This window comes from Chanodichthys erythropterus, chromosome 12 (assembly GCF_024489055.1).
Source record: "Chanodichthys erythropterus isolate Z2021 chromosome 12, ASM2448905v1, whole genome shotgun sequence".
In the NCBI taxonomy this organism is placed as follows: Eukaryota; Metazoa; Chordata; class Actinopteri; order Cypriniformes; family Xenocyprididae; genus Chanodichthys; species Chanodichthys erythropterus.
This window is the reverse complement of record NC_090232.1, coordinates 47535490-47562402: the sequence shown is the minus strand read 5'-3', so window position 1 is coordinate 47562402 and position 26913 is coordinate 47535490. Positions and strand designations below refer to the sequence as shown.

At 36.2% G+C, this 26913-nt stretch overlaps 1 protein-coding gene across 1 annotated transcript in view; it reads right to left on the bottom strand.

Annotated features, from left to right (window-relative positions):
- The window catches only part of LOC137032410 (complement C3-like), an 86340-nt gene that overhangs the window by 30180 nt on the left and 29247 nt on the right, over positions 1-26913 (bottom strand). Inside the window, exons 18-29 of the mRNA XM_067404166.1 lie at positions 18378-18480; positions 18033-18121; positions 17766-17908; positions 17373-17579; positions 17166-17223; positions 16850-16933; positions 8612-8815; positions 8394-8469; positions 2792-2951; positions 2107-2202; positions 1847-2003; positions 1385-1548 (exon numbers count right to left, since the gene is read on the bottom strand). Coding sequence (XP_067260267.1) covers positions 1385-1548; positions 1847-2003; positions 2107-2202; positions 2792-2951; positions 8394-8469; positions 8612-8815; positions 16850-16933; positions 17166-17223; positions 17373-17579; positions 17766-17908; positions 18033-18121; positions 18378-18480 — 1541 coding nt within the window. The remainder of the gene's footprint in view (positions 1-1384; positions 1549-1846; positions 2004-2106; positions 2203-2791; positions 2952-8393; positions 8470-8611; positions 8816-16849; positions 16934-17165; positions 17224-17372; positions 17580-17765; positions 17909-18032; positions 18122-18377; positions 18481-26913) is intronic.

The window sequence follows — 26913 nt, the reverse complement described above, 5'->3', positions numbered from 1 at the left end:
AGTGCTGCTGTAATCAATAAAGTAAGTCTAAATGAGTTCAGTGATTCAGGTCAATTAATGATTATGTAAAAACATAACCAACAACATCTGATTATCTTTTCTCTTTGCTTGTCTAGCTGTTATAATTAAAATTACAAGAGCAAACAAATCCTAACAATAAAAAGTTAAGTGTCAAGAGCCCCACTAAAGCAAACCCTGATATCCATGATGGTAACTTAAAATTGTGATTTTCTTTGGTTATTCTGCTTGTTATCATCAGATCACCTTCCTGACACATTTACTGTGTTAAAATCATAACATAGTGAATGTGTCAAAATTAACACAACAACTGATGTGTAAGAATTTAGTCAATTTGAGTCGTTTTTTAACAAATGCTTTTTGAGACATTCTGTGTTTGACACAGTGAACAAGTGTTGTCCCAAAACACAAGCACTGATGTGTAAGACTTTTTTTTGTTTGTTTTTTGACTGGACTTGACAAAGAGATCATTGCAAATTTGATCTTCATGTTCAGAAGTAGCACAGGTGTTTTATTTGGTGTTGTTTTCCTCTTTCCTTCAATTATTTTGTCAGCAGGTGTTCATCAGCTTGATTAATGACTTAAAGGTGCTACAGAGGATGTTTTTTATGACTGAGAAACCAAAGACTGTTAGTGAGTTTTTTAAATGAGCGCATGCGTATGAACAACCCCCCTCCTTCACAGCTCATTTCGAGGGAACGCCTCCCAAAACTCGTGCACGAGTACTGGAACAAGAGTGTTTGTTTACCACCAGCATTTGCTGTGTCGTGTTAGTGGATTCATTATGTTGGACTCACTGCAGGTAACTCATAATCTGCAGTTCTTACTCCTGACAAAAACATTGCATGTGGATAATGTACATTAATATTATTCCTTTCAGTGCACCTAATAAATAGTCTTTTATCAGTTAGTAAAGACAGTTTCAAGTAATATTGCAAAAATGTATAAAACAAAACATCCTCTGTAGCACCTTTAATTATCTCATTAACTTCCCTCTTGAATGGTCTTGGTCTCGGTCTTGGAGGGTCTGGTCTTGACTACACCTCTGGTTAACCTTCCTGACACATTTACTGTGTTAAAATCATTGACTCAGTGAATGTGTCAGAATTAACACACAAGTGTTGTCCCTAAACTCACCCACTGATGTGTAAGAATTGAACACATTTTGAATCAGTTTTAACATCCTTTCTAAGTGTGTACAGAAGACCAATTGTTAATTTTGATAAGAGCAGAGTCTTAACTCAGTCAGGATATTTAAATTTCACACTATTAAATGAAGTTTTTAAAGACGTTACTGTTTTTGTTAAACTCAAGCTACTGCTATTTTCATTTTTAGCTACAGTAAAATGATGAGATGTTAGTGTACCTGTGTGGTGCCAGAACCGCCATAATGAGACTGTTGTCTGCTCAGCCAGCGCACTGCCTCTCCTGCTATATCAAAGTCTTTGGCCTTCACAAGCGCCAGCACAGCATAGGCCGTCGCTTCTCGTGAGTGATAGCGCTGTTCAGGGACAGTCCAAAACCTATCGCCTGTTTCAGTCACAAAACAGGAATAGAAACAGGTGTGGAGATGAAGCTGGAGTGGGAAGGGAAATCTGTTGCTCCACTCACATATGCTGATCCAGACCATCAAGCTTGATGCTTTGGTTTATTTATGAACTATTTGTGTTGCTGTTCACTCTCTATTCATTGCTGTTATTGATGACAAGCATCTGTCATTACACCACAAAACTCACATAATTGTTTCATAATTTCCACTCTAGTTTATTTTATTGTTCTATGTTATATGAAGCACTACACATTTTAATGAGTTGTTGGTGTAACTGACCTCTTTCCTGTTTGGAATGCCTCAACAAGGTTTCTTTATTAAGTTTGCCTGCATTGGCCATGGCGTAAGACGTCAACGCAACAGCATAAGGATTGATCAGTTTTAGAAGTCGACCTTCCAAGAATTCAACAGCTTTCCTGATACTTTCATCCAGACTCTATAAAAGTGTGTGTACAAGGTTAAATCAAGAGGAAGAGTTGAACAAAGCAACAGCACATTTTTAATGTTTTGATAAACAAAACGGTGGTAGAGGTACTTACATTAACTGCTCCAGCACAGATCTCTCTGCCTTCTTGCATGGCAATCACAACAAAGGCTGTCAGAGAGGCATCGGCATCTTTGCCCTCTACGCCACCCTAGAATAAAGCACAAATAAAAACATTTAAAAAAAAAAAAAAAATCATAATAAATCAGCAAATGTAGCCCTTTTTTTTTTATATTTACCAGTGTTTTAATCAGTGGGCAACAACTGAATTAATGCAGGACTTTAAAATATTGTAAGATAGCAACAGTGTAGGCATTACTACTGTCATATATCTGTAATTATTAGATAAATGTTAGCAGTGTTTTTAAAAATGAATAATATTCATTACTATTTTATTTTGGATCGGATGCAAAACCATTTTCCCCATTGAACTATTTTAACATCAAAATATCAAATATGTTTTTCTTTTTCAAATCAATTAAAATGTATGATGATCACAGTTTTACTTGGTTTATTAAAACCTTGTAAACATGTCCTGTGAAATAGCTTATTCAGAGAATTACTAAATAAATCATGTAAATTTAGTAATCCTTCTTTTTTTAAATGGTAAACTTGTTGCAGATTCTGCAAGGATTGCAAAAACTTAATTGCATCTTACAAATTAACTGTAGCTCATTTACTGTAATTTCTCCTCCACAGATGTTTTTTAATACAGTCAGTCATAGTGACATTCAACTCACAGTCATCTCACTTTGATGTACAGCTGAATCCTCTTTAAAGGAGCCGTCTGGCAGTTGTTTGTAGAGAACCAGCCACTTGAGGGTGCTGCAGAGCACATTTTCCTCTATAGCAATTAAGTTATTGGCCATAGAGAAGACTTTAGCCACATATGCTGTCAGCCTTTAATAAACAGAAACAAAAGCAAACTAATAACAACAATTTGCTACTATGAATCATAATAATATAAAATAATAACATGACAGGAGAACCTGGGCATGAAGATAAATTGCAAAAATGTATTGAAAATATAGCTGCAAGCAGCGATACAGGGCCAAGTCCCTGAAGGGGCTGTAGCCCAAAGCGGAAAAGGAAGTGCAAAAAAAAACAGCATAAATTGAAAATACAGGCAAAACAACTGGTTCAGGGACACAGGTGAGAATTAACTCAAAATGAGCAGAAGATCAAATAAGAATGAACACAGAATGAACACAAACACACTTATGTCTAATCCAAAAGGAATAAAGATTAGTACAAAGCTTACCCGGATAATAACGGGATTGAAATGACACAACATTACACACAATTATATAAAGGTGCCCTACACTGGATTCAAACCCATGGTCTCTGGGTATGGATCCTGTAAGTCATCTTGTTGCGCCACTGAGAAAACAAGTGCCAGATGCCGAATTTCCATAGTTCAACTGAGAATTAACTCAAAATGAACAGAAGTTCAGAGGCAAAGGAACACAGAATAAACACAGACAGACTTACTTCTAATCATTAAGGAAAAAAGACTAGAACAATAGGTATTGGGATAATAAAGGAATTTAAATGACATAACATTACGCACAATTTTATAATGTTGTCCCACACTGGGCTTAAACCCACAGTCTTTGGGTCAGACACCTGTCACTCATCTTGTTGTGCCACTGGGAAGATGTGTGTTTACCCAGATGCCAAACTTGCTTAGATAAAGTGAGAATCAACTCATGATCCAAGGAATCCATAGACCTGTAGGTGGCAGTGTTCCCAAATTTGGCAAGGACCCTGAGATCATGGTTCTGATGAAGCGTACCAATTTTCATTTTAATTGCTTGAAGTTTGGCTGAGATTTTGGCTCAACCTCATTAAGTTTGTACATCATAACTTTTGAACAAAGATTAATTAAAAAAATCAGTCCAAAGATCATGTGATCTAATTTTTTTAAATTTTAAGGAGTAGTGAAAAAAACAGAATACTGTACTTTTCAAAATGGCCACTACTGTAATTGGCAGAGACCAGGGATGGACTGGGACCAAAAATCGGCCCTGGCATTTTGGCCCAGACCGGCCCACCACCACATAAGATCACAAATACCACCTGTCCTTCCGCTTTTTATTATATATATATATATATATATATATATATATATATATATATATATATATAATTTAATGAATATATATATATATATTACAAAATATATAATTTAATTATATATATATATATATATATATATATATATATATATATATATATATATATATATATATATATATATATATAAAAAAAAATTTTTTTTAAGTTGTTTACAACCAAGTCACCAAAATACGATGAATACACACTGAGCATAACCCAACACACAACAGCATGGTATGATTAATTGCATTGCCATCAGTGCTCGCCAGCCACTTTGGCTAGTGGTTTTCCTTACTAGCCACTCAGTATTTTCAATGGCCACAATTTGGACATAGATATCATGGGGAAAAACTGCCATGTAGATATAATTTGATATATAATTTGGCAGCAGGTATATTAGGCTGCTGATCCATTATATTGTTACACGTGTTTAAAACAACTGACTGTGTTAACATGAATACTTGCCAAGACAGGCATTTTGGCATTATTTTATGTGTGTATTTGAATTTTTTAAGTTTTTAGTTATGACCAATTACTCAGCACCGTCAGCATTAAAGAGAAAATAATCACTTCATCCGATGTTTTTGAATAAAATAGCCTTGACAGCCGACTTACTGGAACTCCGGCGCCGCCGGACTTTACATAATCTACACACAAGCGAGTGACGTGCGCGGTGGACCAAACCACTGTGAGGCAAGGGAGGGGTACTAATGTTTCTAAACTTAAAACGCCCGTTTGCGTTTGTATTGCTTTACTACTTATTGAAAAAGTATTGGGCTGCCGATCTAGGCCTACCACTTTCACTTTCATTTTTGTTTTTTTTGTTTTACGGTCGGCGACCGTCGGCCCCCAAAAGCACGCCGGCCCACCGGGAAAGTGCCCGGTATGCCAGATGGCCAGTCCGCCCGTGGCAGAGACTTAATTTAAGATGTTGAATGTGATTAGCACGAAGAGAAGAATCAGCTGTACTACATTTAATTTTTCTAGAACAAAGTTACACCTTAAGAAAATTGAATTTTTGAACAGGTGGTGGTGTTAACCTCTTAACTGTCACGATCCCGTTGGCGGGACGCCTCCCAGCCAGCACACCCTTATAGGACCCACATGGTTTAGCCCAGATGAAATGAACATTGTTCAGAGTGCACACTACAGGCTGTTAAATGTAACACTGAATCAGTGTTGGGAGTTAATGAGATAATTAAGTAATTAATTAAGTGATGATTGAGAATAATTGAAGATAGCTGCTGTTAACAAGCAGAATGAATGAAGGAAAAAGAAACACAAGAACAGAAAAACAAAAACATTAGAAATACAACTGACTTCAGCTGCAGCCTTAGATAAAAGAAAACATTAAATCTCTCCAGATATCAGCAGAGGATTAAACAACTCCATATACAGAAGCTCTTATTGAGAATTAAGAGAGAGTTTTTTTGTTGATGATGCTTTATTGAAATTTGTTTGAGGGTTTTTATGTTACCATCATAGTGATCAGTGTTTTCTTTAGTTGTGAAGTTTGGCGTCTTTGTAACGGTAGAGCTTTTCTGGTTGTTATAACTGAGTTTGTTATGACAAGAAAAACAAGAAAAAACACAATCTGATGCTGTGTCTGCTTCATGATAAGAATATAATAATTGTGTAGTGGCTTAATTCACTGATCTTATGACTGAATTTAATATGAGCAATATCTTACTAACTGTGTTTTATTATTTACTTTTAATCAGAAAAACTGAATGAGTTATAAAACACATTGTACACTAAACACTTTAAAACTCTGTCAAAACTTCCTCACAACAGACATCAAGAATCAGCGTATGAATCTCAACAACGGTGACATGCTTCATGCTACAATGCTGCTTTTTTTTTTTTTTTTTTCATTATGCACCCAGAATGCATTGTGGCATGAAGCATGTCACCGTTGTTGAGATTCATGCGCTGATTGTAGATGTCTGTGTGTGAGGGAGTTCTGCCAGAGTTTTAAAGAGTTTAGTGTACAATGTGTTTTAAAATTCATTCAGCTTTTCTGACTAAAACGGTTTTATCATTGTATTTCTAGAAGAGTCAACACAAACTTAACATTTTATTCATATAAAGCTCAGCCATTAGATGAGTGAAAAAAGCCACTACATGACAGTTATGTTCTTATCATAAAGCAGCTGATCATATTTTCTCCTGTCAATGTTGCCATAACAAACAGCTAAAACAGACACAGGAATACTAATATTAACTAAGTTAATAGTCAAACTGCCTAACTAAAGCAACGACTGACCTCGATCACGGTGACATCAAACAAAACTATTATTTTCAACAAATCTTCAACATCTAAACCTCTGGTAATTCTCAATAAGAGCTTCTGTAGATGTATGTCAGAAATAAAGTCAGTCTGGTTAGGAATAAGTGAAGCTGGTAATACTGCTTGTGGAGTTGTTTGATCAGATCTTCAGAGATTTAATGTCTTTTATCTTCAGTTGATTTCATCGAAGGCTGTGGCTGAAGTTGTAGTTCTTGTTGTTTCTCTGTCCTTCTGTGATTCTGCTCATTATCACCTAATTATCTCATTAACTCCAAGACCAATTCAGTGTTACATTTAATAGCCTGTAGTGTTCACACTGAGTAGTGTTAATTTCATCTGGGCTAAACCATGTACTAAACAAGGGTGTGCTGGTTGGGAGGCGCCCGACCAGTGGGACTGTGACAGTTAAGGGGTTAAAGAGTTGGCCCTAGAGACTCCAAAATTGGTCCGATCACTACTCATGACTGTGAGATTTTAGAAACATCATGTTCCCTGTCTCTCTTCATCATGTGATCTTTCTCTGTACACCCTAAAAGGATGCAGGCCTCACGTCATATGAGTGAACTTATAGTCTTTTTATGTACTTCAGTTACTGAACTGTTAGTTTCACTTCTTATATTCTAATTATATAATGCACCCCTGGACAATAAACTGTGTGCCAATGATTGAACTGCACCCAGGTACCCAGCTAACAGAATTTTGTTATAAGAAGGTTCTCTAAATATTCAGTGTTGGTTCTGGGAACATTAAAAACGTCCAGTTTTCTTGACGCTATAGGAACGTTTTTGGACGTTTGTAACGTTCCCACCCAGAACCAACACTGAATATTTAGAGAACGTTCTTATAACAAAATTCTGTCAGCTGGGTACCTGCTTCTCTGTGCTAGATTGCTCAACCTGAAAAGATCTTTTCAAAATATCCCAGCCAACACAGCATGGTGGGGCCCAGATGGGTGTCACCTGGGCTGCCTAACTGGGGCCCAGACATTTTTGTCCACGGTTTCCATGGAGGCCCCACATGGTTTAACCCAGATGAACTGAACACTGCTCAGTGTGCACACTACAGGCTGTTAAATGTAACACAGAAACATGCTGGAGTTAATGAGATAATTAGATGATAATGAGCAGAATCACTGAAGGACAGAGAAACAACAAGAACTACAACTTCAGCCACAGCCTTCGATGAAATCAACTGAAGATAAAAGACTTTAAATCTCTGAAGATCTGATCAAACAATTCCACAAACAGCATTACCAGCTTCACTTATTACTAACCAGACTGACTTTATCTCTGTCACACATCTACAGAAGCTCTTATTAAGAATTACCAGAGGTTTAGATGGTGATGATTTGTTGATTTGGTTTGATGTTACCGTGATCGAGGTCAGCGCTTACTTCAGTCAGGCAGTTTGACTCTTGACTGTATTAGTGTTTTTATGGCTGTTTTTGCTGTTTATTATGGTAAGAAAAACAAGAGATAATGTGGTCAGCTGCTGGTTGATAGAAATATAATCATAATTTAGTGGCTTAATTCACAGATCTAATGACTGAGCTTTTTGTGAACAAAATGTTTATCTTTGTGCTGGCTCTCTTCTAAAAGTACAATAAACACGTTTTAATCATAACATTTGAAAAACACACTGTTCACTAAACATTTCAAACCTCCTGCAAGGCTTACTTACACACAGACGTCAAGAATCAGCGTATGAATCTCAACAATGGTGACATGCTTCATGCTGCAATGCATTCTGGGGGCCTCATACAAAACTCATCCATGGCTCCCAGAATGCATTGCAGCATGAAGCATGTCACCATTGTTGAGATTCATACGCTGATTCTACCTTCGGGGAAGAATAATAATAAAGTAAACCAAAAATGAATATAATGGCTACAGCCCTTAGGTTTGGAACCTAATTAATAATTAAATACATTTTACCATGTGCTGCTTGGCGTCTGTTTCCAGATAGCATAAGATCCATCATCTTTTCGGTAGCTCAGCTGCCCTTGATAACCTTAATAAAGAAATGATCTTTACTTTAACATCTATATATTTAATAAGTGTAATGAATGTCCATTTCAAGGTTTGGGAAAGCATCTTTGAGAGTGCTTTTTGATTTTATTTCAGATTCTTTATATCTGTTATATCCTGCTGACCTGTGTCGATATGGTTAATGGCTTCACTACGGCGATCTATGCCCACAGCTTCCCACTGATTAGTGCTGTCCAGATAATGTGTGGCAATGACAGGAAGAGTCATACGGATCATGTTCTGCTCTCCACATCCCCCAGGCTTGACAATAAGTCTACCCATGATGTCTCCACTGATGGACTGCTCAACTACCTGAGAGATGTCTTTACCTGGAAGGAGGAAAGAGGAAATGCAGGCTGATAATTAATTATTATTATTATTTTTATTTTTTTTTTTAATTACCTTTTTAGGATGAGCTGTCATTTATGCAACAATTTATCACTATAATGATTGGTAGGTTTATAACTGGCTTCTTTGGCAGTCAGTAATCTTTTTAGAGTTTAACATCCCCTGAAAATAGTGGATCTGTATATTCCACACAGCAAAAACCCCAGTGTTAAATTAACTCTCTTTAGAGTTTGTTTGAGTCCACACTCAAGAGAGTTCAGTAACACTGAAGCAGTGTTAAAATTAATGATATAATTATGTGATTAAATTAGTGATGATTGACCATTAGTGAACAGTGACGCAAAGAGGGCCACTTTGCAGCATTTTGCCATACCAAAACAGGACTGAAAGTAAACCAAGTGACAAATAAGGCACCACATAATAAAGTGTCAGTGCACATTACAGGTGACGATGATGATCCTGATGCTTTGTTGCTTTGATTCTGCAAGGAGACACAAATGATGCTGAAATGTCTACACTCTCAGAAAAAAAGTACATCATTGTACCTTTAGGGGTACAATGGTACAAATTTGTACCCTTGTGATTTGTACCTTAAGAGACCAGTTTTGTACCTTTGGTGACAACTTTGTATCTTTATTTAACAGCACAAAAATTGACCCTACAAAAAGGGTACAAAATTGGCTTTGACAGCGTACAATCGTTGACTATAATGATGTATACACACACACACACACACACACACACACACGCTGAATTAAAATCAGAATTTATTAAATCCTTTTCATTTTCACATTTTAAACACATTTTTAAACATTTCATATGACTCCATTTTGCCGGGTGTTAAAAAGTAACACTGAAGCAGTGTTAAAGTTAATGAGATAATTGATTGATGATTGAGTGATGATTGACAATTAGTGGAGACACCTGATGATAATAAGCAGAATCACTGAAGGAAAGAGAGAAAAAAGGTGTTAATTAATATTTTAGAAATGTTTCATTTCAAGTCACCATGAAAGAGGTCAGCGTTTGCTTTAGCTGGACTCTTTACTTTTTGTTTTCAACTTTTCTCTTGCTGCTCCCACTTTTTGTTATGGTCAGAAGAAATATGATCTGGTCGCAATATAATTTGATGAACACATCTACTACTTATGCGGTTTGTTGATCAACACTACAAACAATACAAAACTACAATGCTATAAGATTCAGAAATGATAATTCATTCTTTACCTGGGTCTTCAGTTTATGACAAGCTGATTAAGCTCACCTCACCTCTTGTCTGACAAGTCTTCGGGTTTAAGTCATTCCTTCATGACGTGACAGGCAGTCCCATGCTAAACCAATGCAGTCTGAGCCGGTAAGAGAACTGATTAGTTCTTTTTATGAGTCTTTCGGGTTTTTGAGTCGTTCCTTAATCATGTGACAGACCCATACGCTATTTCTGACATTTCTGTCACTGTTTTTGTTACTGTTTCTTGAGGATCTGTGGTGTGTTATTATAAATAAAGCCCTGTTATAAATAAAGTATTGATTAATTTATCTTTTTGACTGTCTATCTGTAAATAAACACTAGGCTATATAATAATATACTAATCCAAACCTACAGTACAAAGTATTTATAGCCTAGTTTGTTCATTTTTACTCCAATTTTGAGTTTGCTGTAATAATAATTGCTTTTCCTAGCCAGACTTGACATATTGGTCTAATATATGTATAAGAAGATTGCTCAAAAAGGACATTTTAAAAGCAAATAACATTTTGAATTTGAATTATTAATGTTAGTTTAAAACATCAAGGTTATGATAACTTCAGCTTTAACTGGAAAGTTAACGTTATTTACTAATAAATATAATGTGCTTGGGTCACACAGCATAGCGTATGGGTCTGTCACGTGATTAAGGAAGGACTCAAAAACCCGAAAGACTCATAAAAAGAACTAATCAACTGAATCATCAGGTGAACTACTAGCAGTACAGAACTTGTAGAATATTGCACATGCGCGACTGAACAAATCACCCCCCGAGATGACTCGTTCTTCCTGAGTCACATTAAAGATTTGTTCAAAATGAACGAATCATTCAAGAACGACACATCACTAGAATACTGAATGCCACCCGTGAATCTGGCCATTTCACAATGAGAAAACACAACCATTATGACTGTGATTCCCAAAGCATTGTAAACCTAAATTGATCAACTTTGGCTCACAGCACTTTTGGGAAACACAGCTCAGATCATAGTTTCTCTGGCCATAACAAATGTGCTCTACAAACACAAAGTTAGAGCAGCCAGACATAAATTAATGTTAACAGAATGTAAATAGAGTCTAAACATCTGTTAATTCTCAATAAGAACTTTTGTTGATGTGTGACAGAAATCAAATCAAACTGGTTAATAATAAGTGTAATAATGTTTAATGGCTGGAAGTCAGTTGTAGTTGTTGTGTCTCTCTCTTTTTCTCTTGTTGTTTCTTCAGTGATTCTGCTTATTATCATCAGGTGTCTCCACTAATTGTCAATCATCACTCAATCATCAATCAATTATCTCATTAACTTTAACACTGCTGGTCTGGTCTCTTTTTTCCCTTGACAATTTGACTTTACTTTTTCTCCAATTGTTGTAACTGTGTTTTTCTAAAGCGTTTGGTACAATAAAAAATTGTGAGAAAAATTAAAATCTGATCAAATGGGTCTGGGTGCTTGATCATTGATAATGATATAAAGTCAAACAGTGGTCTTATTCCCAGATATTCATATTCACAGTATAGTGTTTTCAGTCACTTAGATATCATAATGCAGAAGAACCTGTCTAACTTTGAAATTATGAGAGTTTCTATCCTTACACAGAAATTATTCAGACAGTATCATGTAGATTCACACAGACATCAAGATTCTGCATATGATCCTCAACAATGGTGACACAATTTTCAGATAAACTCTGAACATCACAAAACAAGCTACTAAAGTCACAAAAAAATATATTTTAGTGTCACCATCACTGAGGATCTTACACTGATTCATGATGTCTGTGTGAGTCTAAAAGACACTGCTCAAAACTCTGCATAATGTATAAAAAGAAATAATAAGAAAGGGGTTAAAAAAAAAGTAACATTTAACACACTCAGTTTAGATTTTGGTGATGATCAATGACACTCCATAATAATTAAATCACCAGCACAAAACAACCAAATTCTTCCGATCAGACTTTCTCCTGTTTTTTTTTTTTTTTTTTTTTTTTAACGCAATAACCAATGTGTTTTGAAAACATAGTTAAAGCAGCCAAAAAAAAATAAAAAATCAAATGGAAAGAATCAAGAGCCCATCTAAAGCAAACGCTCTCCTCTATAACGGTGACTTCAAACTTTATTATTTTGTGTAAAACACACACACAGGAGGGCGACATTCTCATGACCTTGTGCAACTTTGTCTAAAAGTGACAAAAATTCTAAAACTTTACAGAACATTTGGGACATAAAACGTCTTTTTTTGGTAATGAAAGTGCTGCAGTTTAAGGTTCCTTATATGATTTTAGGGGGACGTTCCAATTTGGTTAATTTTATGCTTACACAAGAACGTTACAATGAGGATATTTAGGACATTAACTGAACGTTGCTACATGGTCTTCTGTTGGTCATTTAATAACGTTCCCGATATGAGTTTAGGGGAATGTTTTATTTTGGTTATTTTATGGTCGCATGAGAACGTTACAAAGAGGACATTTGGGAAGTTAACAGAACGTCGAGCAGTCTGATGATAGGATTTACACCATAAATAATAAAATCTAATTCCATAACTGACTGAAAGTGGTTGTTCATTCATTATTAAGTTATTTTAATAACAGTACTTTCATGCAACAGATCAGGCATTTTGAATTAAAATCTGAAACAGACTGGGAGAAAAGAAAACCCCTTAACTGTCACAGTCCCGCTGGCCGGACGCCTCCCAGCCAGCACACCCTTGTTTAGCACATGGTTTAGCCCAGATGAAATGAACACTACTCAGTGTGAACACTACAGGCTGTTAAATGTAACACTGAATCTGTGTTGGAGTTAATGAGATAATTAGGTGATAACGAGGAGAATCACCGAAGGACAGAGGAAAAACAAGAACTACAACTTCAGTCACAGCCTTCGATGAAATCAGCTGAAGATAAAAGACATTAAATCTCTGAAGATCTGATTAAACAACTCCACAAACAACATTACCAGCTTCACTTATTACTAACCAGACTGACTTTATTTCTTACATCTACAGAAGCTCTTATTGAGAATTACCAGAGGTTTAGATGTTGATGATTTGTTGAAAATAATAGTTTTGTTTGATGTCACCATGATCGGGGTCAGTCTTTGCTTTAGTTAGGCAGTTTGACTCTTGACTTTTTTAGTGTTAGTTTTTCTATTGCTGGTGTAACTGTTTGTTATGGCAATAATAAGAAGACAAAATGGGGTCAGCTTTTTTATGATAAGAATATAATTGTCATATAATGGCTTAATTCACAGATCTAATATATGAATAAAATGTTAAGTTTGTATTAGATCTCTTTTAGAAATACAATGATAAAACAGTTTTAATCAGAAAAGCTGAATGAGTTTTAAAACACATTGTACACTAAACACTTTAACAGTCCAGCAGAGTTTTCTCACACACAGACATCTACAATCAGCGTATGAATCTCAACAATGGTGACATGCTTCATGCTACAATGCTGCTTTTTTTTTTCATTATGCACCCAGAATGCATTGTGGCATGAAGCATGTCACCGTTGTTGAGATTCATACGCTGATTCTTGATGTCTGTGTGTGAGGAAGTTCTGCTGGACTGTTAAAGAGTATACTGTATAACATGTTGTAAAACTCGTTCAGCTTTTCTGATTAAAAGTAAATAAAACAAAGTTCATAACATATTGCTCATATTAAATTCAATCATAAGATCAGTGAATTAAGCCACTACACAATGATTATATTCACATCATGAAGCAGTCACAGCATCAGCTTTTGTTTCCCCCTTTTTGTTTTTTTTTTGTTTTTTGTTATAACTAACTTAGTTACAACAGCCAGAGAAACTCTAACATTACAAAGACAAGTCAAACTACCCAACTAAAGAAAACACTGATCACTATGATGGTAACATAAAAACCCTCAAACAAATTTCAATAAAACATCAACAACAAAAAAAACTCTCTCTTCATTCTCAATAAGAGCTTCTGTATATGGAGTTGTTTAATCCTCTGCTGAGATCTGGAGAGATTTAATGTCTTCTTTTATCTGAGGCTGCGGCTGAAGTCAGTTGTAGTTCTAGTGTTTCAATTGTTTTCTGTTCTTGTTGTTTCTCTTTCTTTCTTTCATTCATTCTGCTTGTTAACAGCAGCTATCTTCAATTATTCTCAATCATCACTCAATCAATTACTTAATTATCTCATTCTCCAACACTGATTCAGTGTTACATTTAACAGCCTGTAGTGTGCACTCTGAACAATGTTCATTTCATCTGGGCTAAACCATGTGGCCCTACATGGGTGTGCTGGCTGGGAGGCGTCCCACCAACGGGATCGTGACAGTTAAGAGGTTAAATATAGGTACAAAACTGGGGCTGTATTCACAAAACATCTTAAGGCTAAAAGTAGCTCCTAACTTACAGATTTAGGAGAAACTCTTAAAAATAATGGGCGTGTTAGTCCTAAATTTAGGATTCCTATATTTTTGCTCTAAGAGTATTTCACAAAGTATTTTAGCGCTAAAACTAGCTCCTAAGTCTGTGAAACGTTAGTGACTTAAGAGTCCTCTTGACTACTACACTAAGACCAAATCACAAATAATCCTTATCCACCCAAAGACACTGTGCACCATTGAGACAATAGCGATAAAGCTGGGTGCTGCAACTTTTCTTCATAAATGCAATACAATTTGATTTATGGAATACAATAAAATGCCAAAAATAAATCTTCAATAAATATATAAATAATGTACTAATACCTGTGGCAGTTGTTTTCATGGGTTCACACTTACAAATGATCGAATAGAGTGTATATATATATATATATATATATTAGGGGTGTGATGAGACAGGTATCTCACGAGACAAGACAAAGACATTTTTAAGAAATCCTCAATGGCGAAATACATGACTAGAAAAAAATAGTCTGCAGGTGTATTTGAAATGTTTTAACTAATCATCTTGTAATGAATGTCATTCAGTTCTACTTTCTGAGTATGAATTATCATATGCAGTAAAATACAACAATACTCAAGTACTGTTTTTAAAAGGTTTTGACACAAACTCAACTGACTGACTTCTCTTCTGTATGATTTCAGTTTCTCCAGACCTTACTGTACATGATTTATGAGCTTCTACAACTTTTGATCATAGAAATAAAACAGTATAACTAAAAATGGAAACACTTTACAATAAGGTCTCATTTATTAACATTAACATATTAACCAACATCAACTAACGATGAGCAATATATTTGCTACAGTATTTATTAATCTTTGTTTATGTTAGTTAATAAAAATAGTCATTCATTGTTAGTTCATGATAGTTCACAGTGCATTAACTAATGTTAACAAATGAAACCTTATTGTTTGTGCTTATTCGTTTTTATGGTAACACTTTACAGTAAGTGCAACCATAATCGCACTCTCTCAATATTCAAAGTGCAAATAAGACCAACTTTTTCTTTGATACAGAGCTAAGATGTTACAACTACACTGCCCAGCCTAACATAGCTTTCAGTAGAACAGAATTGATGATTTTTAACTGCCGTCTGTCAGTGGTATAATGCAAATCAGCGGGAACTAAGACTATAACAGTAAATAAAACATGACAGACAAATCCAAATTAAACCCTGCGGCTCGTGACGACACATTGATGTCCTTAGACACGAAACGATCTGTTTGTGTGAGAAACCCAACATTGAAGTATAAACGCGAGACATCACTGCTGTTATCAGAGCGCGATCAGACCTCACGAATCGAGTGATGAATGCAGTTGGACATAGTGGTGTATTAGAGGTAAAAAATGATATAAATACTATTCGGTTTCTCGCACAAACCAATCGCTTCATGTCTTAAGACATCAATGTGTCGTCACGAGCCGCAGGGTTTAATTTGGATTTGTCTGTCTTGTTTTATTTACTCTTATAGTCCAAGTTCCCGCTGACTTGCATTATACCACTGACAGACGGCAGCGGTTGGAGTTAAGAAATCATTGTTTGTGTTCTACTGAAGAAACAAAGACACCTACATCTTGGATGCGCTGGGGGTAAGCAGATAAACATCAAATTTTCATTTTTGGGTGAACTATCCATTTAAGGTACAAATCACAAGGGTACAAATTTGTACCCTTGAGGGTACAGCCCGAGTGACAAGCCATTGTACCCCTAAAGGTACAATTATGTACTTTATTTTCTGAGAGTGTAGCTCCATTCACTCCTTCAGGGAACAAGGGTTACATATGTAACTGAGACGTTTTTTGCATCCATATTCGACCTCAAAGCATATAATTTCCTAGGTTGGTAACCACTTATTTAGTGAATGATGTGCCGTTTTTGTCTGTAACCATTTACAAATCTTATGATGCCTTGTACTTAAAAATCAGTTCAGATTTTAAAAGTTGTGTAGTGTATTCCAGCCTTTACTGTAGCACCATGTCTACACTGTGTGCGACTGCAACAGCTTGAGGCTGTCTGTGCTGAATGGGTCAAACAAAAGTTCAAAATTAATTTGTTCCTGTTTGAATATTTTGTTGAATGTGGTCAGCATTCATCCATTTTAAATCATAATAATTTAAATTATAATGTGATCAAGTGCTAGTATCTGATTGTTACCTGCTGAATTAAAACACGTTAATGTTACAAAAAGAAGAAAAAAAAAATGTCAATGAAAGTGACTGCAATTATTACAAACCAGCCCCCAACACTAAGTTCTACAAAATTTGTTGTGGACAAAGAGGAACAGACAGATGTACAGATGTACAGTAAATATGCACAACTTTAAAGAAATAATCACTTTTTTTGCTTACCAGTAACTCTGATGAAGGTGTTAGCAGGTGTGTCTGGCATCCGATCAGCTGGTATTTCACCTCTAAGAATTATAGGTTTTTCCCCTGTTCCATTTGGGATGAAGAACAGGAAGATGAATAAAGAGTCGTGAGTCATGTGCTGATCAGATGTTGTACAGTTTTTGTGCGTTTTGAGTAAAAAAGGAGCATGAGTAGATTATGATCTCCTGATTGTCCTGATTATTTTTTGATTTTTTGATTTTTTCATAATTATACAGTGTTGTATAATGGAAGTATAACAAAGTAATGTTATTGTTTGGTTCACAGGAAATCTCACCTTCCTTAGCAGGATTGAGTTCCACATTATTATGTAATTCTTTCCGCACACCCTCAGACTAAAAGAGAGAGAGTAAGTTAACTACCTGTGGTGCTCTAGTTTATCTATTCAAAAATATGATAAACATATTTTAATCATTATATTACCAAATGAACCAATCAAATGAAACAGAAGTGCTAAAAATTACAGAATTGCCATCAGACGTACCACCACCTTCAGGGTCTTTCTCACTGCATCAGTGTGGATATTTGTTGCAGCTTTCACCTCAATATGATGATCCCCCAGTGTCATGGGAACAATCACATATGAAACCGCTATACTGGAGTCTTCACCAACTTTTACTGTTTTTCTGTATTTGCCTTTCTTACTAGCAGAGCTGCAAACACCTTCTGTCTTCATAAACTCGACATATACCTGAAGAAAACAGGAGAGAGAGACATAAATCACTTCAATATATGTGAATCTTTTGAAAATGACTCAAAATCCATCAATCCTGTAATTAGTAAATGATTTGACTCAAGCAGAAATGGATTTATGATGCATATGGATTTAATGTATACCAAAAATCTAAATGCATTTTTAATATTAAATTATATCCACCTTATCCAGATCACTTGGTGTGTAGTTGTGAATAATGGCCTTGATTTCCAGTTGTTCTCCGCGCACAGCTGAATAAGGCATCTTGAGGTCAATGAAAAAGGGCTTAAAAACGACAATCTCCACAGGTTCTGCCACACAGATGCCTTTTATGACAAACACACACAGACACACAGAAGGTTTTAATTAAAGCAACAGCTCCAGGGTGATAATTATGATGGCAATGATGTTTTTCAGATTTTGCACATTGCGTTTACAGCTTCATCTTACCAAGTGTTGGTGACAGACTGACAGCCAAGATCTGCCATGTAGTAATAGAGTCTTTCAGGTAGATAAATTTATCTAGGACTGGTGCTGGACTGGAATATGAGGAAAATACAAGAAACACTGTTGAAGTACTCTTTTAATGGTTGATTTCCATCACACACACACACACCTACACACATGCACACACACACGCACACACACGCACACACGCACACGAACATGAACACGTCGTCGCCAACAGCTAACGTTGAATGACATCATTTGCTAGTGTGTGTCTACTACTGTCACTACTGATGTGAATGGGGCTCAACACACAGCTTTTGTCTAAAAGTCTCTTACAAAACTCACCAGTTCTCACATAGTTCAATATCCTCCCAAAGCCAACTCTCAGGGAACTCTGTACGTGTCACAATATCATCAGAGTCTGTATAATAATCGTCATCTTCAACACCTGTTGTAACAGATACAAATTTAACAGAACACTCTTAAAACAGATGTGTTAAAAACAACACAACCTGTGTTATATTTTAACACACCTGTGTGTCTAGTTAAGGACAACACATTTTGTGTTACTTGTAACTCAACCACTGTGTTATTTTTTCTTAATACAGGCATAAAATATTTAACACACTAATGTGAGAGAAAGAGAGAGAGAGAGAGAGAGAGAGAGAGAGAGAAACAACACTGTGTCCAACACAACATGTGTTAACTATCATCCAATCACATTGCTGCTGCATCACTCCATAAGCCGTTAAGCAAGTTTGTGCCTCTTTCTTCCTTGGCGGATGACTTAACCAGAGGTGGACATTCCAGGGGTCAGAAAGTAAAAGTCCTGCCATATTTTTATCTCATCCACTGAAGCATTAATGAGATAATTAAGTGATAAATTGAGTGATGATTGAGCATTATTGAAGACACCTGATGATAACAAGCAGAATCACCAAAGGAGAAAATCACAATTTTTAAGTTACCATCATCGAGGTCAGGGTTTGTTTTAGTTGAGCTCTTGACCCTTGAATTTTTAGTATTAGATTTTGTTTGGGCAGTTTTAACTGCATTAAAACCAACCAGACGCACAAAGTTAAAAGACAATCAGGTGTTGGTTATGTTTTTACACAAACTTTATTTGGTCTGACTCACTGAACTCATTTAGAGCCCAATCTCTGAGTTAGATTTATATTATTGATTACTAGTGATGTCTGGTTCGCGAATGAATTGTTCTTTTTAACCGGTTCTTTTCAGTGAACCGGTTGAACCAGTTCACCAAATCGGTCGGAATCGTTCCAAACAGTTCGCATCTCCAGTAAGCAAACATGAATCCACAAATTACTAAAGTTATTCACTTTTTGACGTGCCTGACACTACCTCTCGAAATAAACCAACATCCCGGAGTTATTCAGTTACTCCAACAGTACAGTGACTTAACCTGCTGTGAAGAGAGAACTGATGATGATGAGCACGAGCTGCAGAGCAGCTGATATGAGTGCGCATGCGCGGCGCACACGAACATACACGGCCTGTCACTGTTCTCGTTCTCGAGTCAAGAACCGGTTGCAGCGGTTTTTGGATCATCAGTACACAACCGAGAACCGCTTCTTTCGGACATGTCCGATTTGAGAACCGGTGAGCTGATGATACTGCGCATGCGTTTAACTTTTCAAGTGAACGAAAAGCACATTAGTCAAGTTTTGTTGAACATCGGACAGTGTGATAATATAAAACATACTGAAAATATAACGTTTATTGTGCTTTTCCAAATACACCATAGCAGATTAATAGCATACAATACTGTACATAATAATCTACATGCCAACATGAACATAATATTTTGTACACAGATCAAACTAATGTTCAGAAATAGTTCTACAAATTCATTTTTCTATATTAATATTATTTAAAAAGCAATATAGTAAAAGTTGTGCAGTTGTGCTTTCAAGTTATTTTTTTTTTAACCCCTTAACTGTCACAGTCCCACTGGTCGGACGCCTCCCAGCCAGCACACCCTTGTTTAGCACATGGTTTAGCCCAGATGAAATGAACACTACTCAGTGTGAACACTACAGGCTATTAAATGTAACACTGAATCTGTGTTGGAGTTAATGAGATAATTAGGTGATAACGAGCAGAATCACTGAAGGACAGAGAAACAACAAGAACTACAACTTCAGCCACAGCCTTCGATGAAATCAACTGAAGATAAAAGACATTAAATCTCTGAAGATCTGATCAAACAACTCCACAAACAGCATTACCAGCTTCACTTATTACTAACCAGATTGACTTTATTTCTGTCACACATCTACAAAAGCTCTTATTGCGAAATAACAGAGGTTTTAGATGTTGATGATTTGTTGAAAATAATAGTTTTGTTTGATGTCACCATGATCGAGGTCAGTCTTTGCTTTAGTTAGGCAGTTTTACTCTTGACTTTTTTAGTATTAGTTTTACTGTGTTTGTTGTAGCTTTTATGGCAACAGTGACAAAAGAAAATATGATCAACTGCTTTATGATAAGAACATAACTGTCATTTAGTGGCTTTTTTCACTCACCTAAAGGCTGAGTTTTATATGAATAAAATGTTAAGTTTGTGTTGACTCTAGTGATGTGTCGTTCTTGAACGATTCGTTCATTTTGAACAAATCTTTAATGTGACTCGGGAAGAACGAGTCGTCTCGGGGGGTGATTCGTTCAGTCGCGCATGTGCAATATTCTACAGGTTCTGTACTGCTAGTAGTAGTTCACCTGATGATTCAATTGATTAGTTCTTTTTATGAGTCTTTCGGGTTTTGAGTCCTTCCTTAATCACGTGACAGACCCATACGCTATGCTGTGTGACCCAAGCACATTATATTTATTAGTAAATAACGTTAACTTTCCAGTTTTGTTTGAGTTTGTGTTACAACTGTTAAAGCTGAAGTTATCATAACCTTGATGTTTTAAACTAACATTAATAATTCAAATTCAAAATGTTATTTGCTTTTAATTTATGTCATTATGTCCTTTTTGAGCAATCTTCTTATACATATATTAGACCAATATGTCAAGTCTGCCTAGGAAAAGCAATTATTATAACAGCAAACTCAAAATTGGAGTAAAAATGAACAAACTAGGCTATAAACACTTTGTATTGTAGGCTTGGATTATTATATTATTATATAGCCTAGTGTTTATTTACAGATAGACAGTCAAAAAGATAAATTAATCAATACTTTATTTATAACAGGGCTTTATTCATTTATAATAACACACCACAGATCCTCAAGAAACAGTAACAAAAACAGTGACAGAAATGTCAGAAATAGCGTATGGGTCTGTCACGTGATTAAGGAACGACTCAAAAACCCGAAAGACTCATGAGATGAACTAATCAATTCTCTTACCGGCTCAGAATGCATTGGTTTAGCATGGGACTGCCTGTCACGTTATTAAGGAATGACTTAAACCCGAAGACTTGTCAGACAAGAGGTGAGATGAGCTTAATCAGCTTGTCATAAACTGAAGACCCAGGTAAAGAATGAATTATCATTTCTGAATCTTATAGCATTGTAGTTTTGTATTGTTTGTAGTGGGATCAACGTTTGCATAAGTAGTAGATGTGTTGGGGAAGTAACACGTGACATTTTAATTACATTTTGCTAAAATGAACAAAATGAACAAAATGACTCGAAAAACGATTCGCTCATTTTGTTGAACGAGACTCAAAAGTTGAACGAGACCCATCACTAGTTGACTCTTCTAAAAATAAAATGATAAAACTGTTTTAGTCAGAAAAGCTGAATGAATTTTAAAACACATTGTACACTAAACACTTTAAATCTCCAGCAAAACTGTCTCACACACAGACATCTACAATCAGCGTATGAATCTCAACAATGGTGACATGCTTCATGCCACAATGCATTCTGGGTCCATCATGCAACATTCATCCATGGACCCCAGAATGCATTGCAGCATTAAGCATGTCACCATTGTTGAGATTCATGCGCTGATTCTTGATGTATGTTTGTGAGTAAATCTCACCGTAGATCAAAGTGTTTAGTATACAATCTGTTTTAAAATCATTCAGATTTTCTGATTAAAACTGTGCTGGATCTTTACATGAATCACAATAAAACACAGTTAGTAAGATATTGCTCATATTAAACTCTGTTATAAGACCAGTGAATTAAGCCACTGCGCAGTGATTATATTCTTATCATGAAGCAGTCACAGCATCAGATTGAGTTTTCTCTTGTTTTTCTTGCTATAACTAATTCAGTTACAGCAGCCAGAGAAACCCTGACATTATTAAAAACAAGTCAAACTACTCAACTAAAGTAAACTCTGATCACCATGATGGTAACAAAAAAAAATAAAAAATCAACAAAACATCAACAACAGTCTCTTAATTCTCAATAAGAGCTTCTGTATATGGAGTTGTTTAATCCTCTGCTGAGATCTGGAGAGATTTAATGTCTTCTTTTATCTTCAGTTGATTTCATCTAAGGCTGCGGCTGAAGTCCGTTCTAGTTCTAGTGTTTCGATTTTTTCTGTTCTTCTTGTTTCTCTTTCTTTCATTCATTCTTCTTGTTAACAGCAGCTATCTTCATTAATTTTCAATCATCACTCAATCAATTACTTAATTATCTCATTAACTCCAACACTGATTCAGTGTTACATTTAACAGCCTGTAGTGTGCACTCTGAACAATGTTCATTTCATCTGGGCTAAACCATGTGGGCCCTACATGGGTGTGCTGGCTGAGAGGCGTTCCGCCAACGGGATCGTGACAGTTAAGAGGTTAATATATAATTTATGAAGAACTAGTTGACATCTTGTTGACAAATACTTTGAAAACATCCATGATCCGGACTCTAGGAACTTAATCACGTTTCTGTCAGTATTACGATGACGACGACATCCAAATATTTCAAGGAAGCAAACCGCATGGCGACCAGGCGTACTCCACCTCCGATGGAGGCCAAAGCAGATCTGAGCCCGCCCGAAAAACAGACTAACGCGAAAGTGAGCCTGGAGAAAGTTTTCGCTGAAGTTACGAAAATGAGTAAGACCCTTCAGGTAGTTGCAGCGGACAAAATCGCTATCAAAGAGACAATGACCGAGTTAAAAGATACGGTGAACGGGCTGCAAGTCAGGATGGATGAGGCGGAGGGCCGTATTTCACAACTGGAGGACGTGACAGGGGGACTGGCGACAGATAAAGATGCTAAAGAAAAGAAAATAAAAGTGTTGTGGGATCGTGTTCTAATGCTTGAGAACCATAGTAAGCAGAACAATGTAAGGCTTGTGGGGCTGAAAGAGAAGTATGGGATGAATGGCACCCTTGGAGAGATGTGTGAAGAAAGTTTTGAGTGAAGGCCTGGGGATCGACATGGAGGGGGAATTCGAAATTAAGAGGGCTCATCGTATATTGGCCCCCATGCCGAGTGAGGATCAACCGCCGAGACCAGTGCTGATTAGGTTTCTGAGACAGTCAGCGCGGGAGCGCCATGGAATTGAATGGGAAGATGCTAAGCTATCTGTATTTCCCGACATGACGAGGGAGTTGGTTGAAAAAAGAAAGATGTTTTTGCCTGCCAAAAAAGCGCTCCAACAGCTAAATGTGAGGTACACGCTTGCTTTTCCCGCTGTCCTGAGATTTGTTTGGAAAGGTAGAAACTGTAGTTTTACCAGCACCGAGGAAGCAGAGAGTTTCATCAGCATGTGCTTCATCATTCATGTGCAATAACAAAACATAAACAGGTATGCCCTTTCCCACATAGCAACCAGAGGTGGGAAGTCCAGGGGTCAAAGAGTAAAAGTCCTGCCATATTTTTATTCCATCCACTGAAGCATTAATGAGATAATTAAGTAATTAATTGAGTGATGATTGACCATTATTGAAGACACCTGATGATAACAAGCAGAATCACTAAAGGAGAAAATCACTATTTTTAAGTTACCATCATCGAGGTCAGGGTTTGTTTTAGTTGAGCTCTTGACCCTTGACTTTTTAATATTAGATTTTGTTTGGGCAGTTTTAACTGCATTAAAACCCACCAAAGAGGAAAGGTGATCAGGTGGTGTTGGTTATGTTTTCACATAATTATTATTTGATCTGGATCACTGAACTCATTTAGAGCTCAATCTCGGAGTTAGATTTACATTATTAATTATAGCAGCACTGTGATTCTACAGCAGAAGATCAACTTTAACAACACAATTTAAGGATTTTAAAGAGCTTGTGACAAAACCTACTAACTCCATTGGATCGTCAAACTGTCAATCAAACCTCATTAATCTGCCGCACCTCGTGAATGAAGTGCGCACGCAGTTTGGACATCTCTGTGCAATGCAAAGATAAATAAAGATCTGATGTTTGAAAAAAAAATTTTAAAGCATTTTCTTTACTCAAAAAATGTTTTTAAAGTTTAATGTTTTACATATTTGAAGCGAAGAAGAGTCTGATATGTCCTGTCTAGTTGTAGCCAATATGCTATATAAGGATGTAACGTAACGTTTATTATTATCAAATTTAATATAGCACAATTCGACTTGCTCTGGAACAAATAATAAATCAATAAGATCAAAGATTGCCCGTTCTATGTACTCAAATTGAATTATGTCTGCACTGGCCGAGATGAAGCTGAGATCGCATCTCCGCACTTGAGATCGCATCTCCGAAAACGTCAAAACAAATTGTAAAATAGGCGCTGTTATTAAATATGAGTCACATATTTCAGGTCTAAACAACTACATTCTCGCCTAAAAACTATTAAATCTAAAGTTCGTGGTACAAGATGTAGTATTTGTAACAATTACGGTTGATTTGATCGGCCGCCATGACGGTCACTTCAAGCGGAGTGATACAAACGGTGAAAAGGCAGTAGAAGTGCTGTTATCACTGAAATATCGCATGGCTATAAGCCAATCAGATTCGAGAACCAGACAGAACTGTTGTATAAATAATATATATATATATATATATATATATATATATATATATATATATATATATGAGCAATATCACACTCGTAGCCGTGCGATATGGCTGTATATAAGCCTCCGTTGCTAACTCTAAAACGTCACTTTAGAACTAATAACGAAGGAACGTTGAGTCGCTTCATTGAAACACATTGAATTTTCTACAGTATTAGAGAGAGAGAGAGAGAGAGAGAGTAGCTATTACCTGTGTCTGGTATATTGCATTACATTCATTCATCAAGTCAATGTCCATAATATTACATCCTTTAACCCCTTAACTGTCACGATCCCGTTGGCGGGACGCCTCCCAGCCAGCACACCCATGTAGGGCCACATGGTTTAGCCCAGATGAAATGAACATTGTTCAGAGTGAACACTACAGGCTGTTAAATGTAACACTGAATCAGTGTTGGAGTTAATGAGATAATTAAGTAATTAATTAAGTGATGATTGAGAATTATTGAAGATAGCTGCTGTTAACAAGCAGAATGAACGAAGGAAAAACAAACACAAGAACAGAAAAACAAAAACATTAGAAATACAACTGACTTCAGCCGCAGCCTTAGATAAAAGAAGACATTAAATCTCTCCAGATCTCAGCAGAGGATTAAACAACTCCATATACAGAAGCTCTTATCGAGAATTAGGAGAGATTTTTTTTTAAAAAAAAACATGGGTGTGCTGGTTGGGAGGCGTCCAGCCAGCGGGACTGTGACAGTTAAGGGGTTAACCCCTTAACTGTCACAGTCCCACTGGTCGGACGCCTCCCAACCAGCACACCCTTGTTTAGCACATGGTTTAGCCCAGATGAAATGAACACTACTCAGTGTGAACACTACAGGCTATTAAATGTAACACTGAATTGGTCTTGGAGTTAATGAGATAATTAGGTGATAACGAGCAGAATCACTGAAGAACAGAGAAACAACAAGAACTACGACTTCAGCCACAGCCTTCGATGAAATCAACTGAAGATAAAAGACATTAAATCTCTGAAGATCTGATCAAACATCTCCACAAACAGCATTACCAGCTTCACTTATTACTAACCAGACTGACTTTATTTCTGACATACATCTACAAAAGTTGTTATTGAGAATTAACAGAGGTTTAGATGTTGATGATTTGTTGAAAATAATAGTTTTGTTTGATGTCACCATGATCGAGGTCAGTCGTTGCTTTAGTTTGCAGTTTTACTCTTGACTTTTTTAGTGTTAGTTTTACTGTGTCTGTTATAGCTTTTATTATGGCAACAATGACAAGAGAAAATATGATCAGCTGCTTTATGATAAGAACATAACTGTCATGTAGTGGCTTATTTCACTGATCTAATGACTGAGCTTTATATGAATAAAATGTTAAGTTTGTGTTGACTTTTCTAGAAATAAAATGATAAAACTGTTTTAATCAGAAAAGCTGAATGAATTTTAAAACACATTGTACACTAAACACTTTAAAACTCCAGCAAAACTTCCTCACACACAGACATCTACAATCAGCGTATGAATCTCAACAATGGTGACATGCTTCATGCCACAATGCATTCTGGGTGCATCATGCAAAACTCATCCATGGACCCCAGAATGCATTGCAGCATTAAGCATGTCACCATTGTTGAGATTCATGCGCTGATTCTTGATGTATGTTTGTGAGTAAATCTCACCGTAGATCAAAGTGTTTAGTGTACCATCTGTTTTAAAACTCATTCAGATTTTCTGATTAAAACTGTGCTGGATCTTTACATGAATCACATTAAAACACAGTTAGTAAGATATTGCTCATATTAAACACAGTTATAAGATCAGTGAATCAAGCCACTGCGCAGTGATTATATTCTTATCATGAAGCAGTCACAGCATCAGATTGAGTTTTATCTTGTTTTTCTTGCTATAACTAATTCAATTACAGCAGCCAGAGAAAC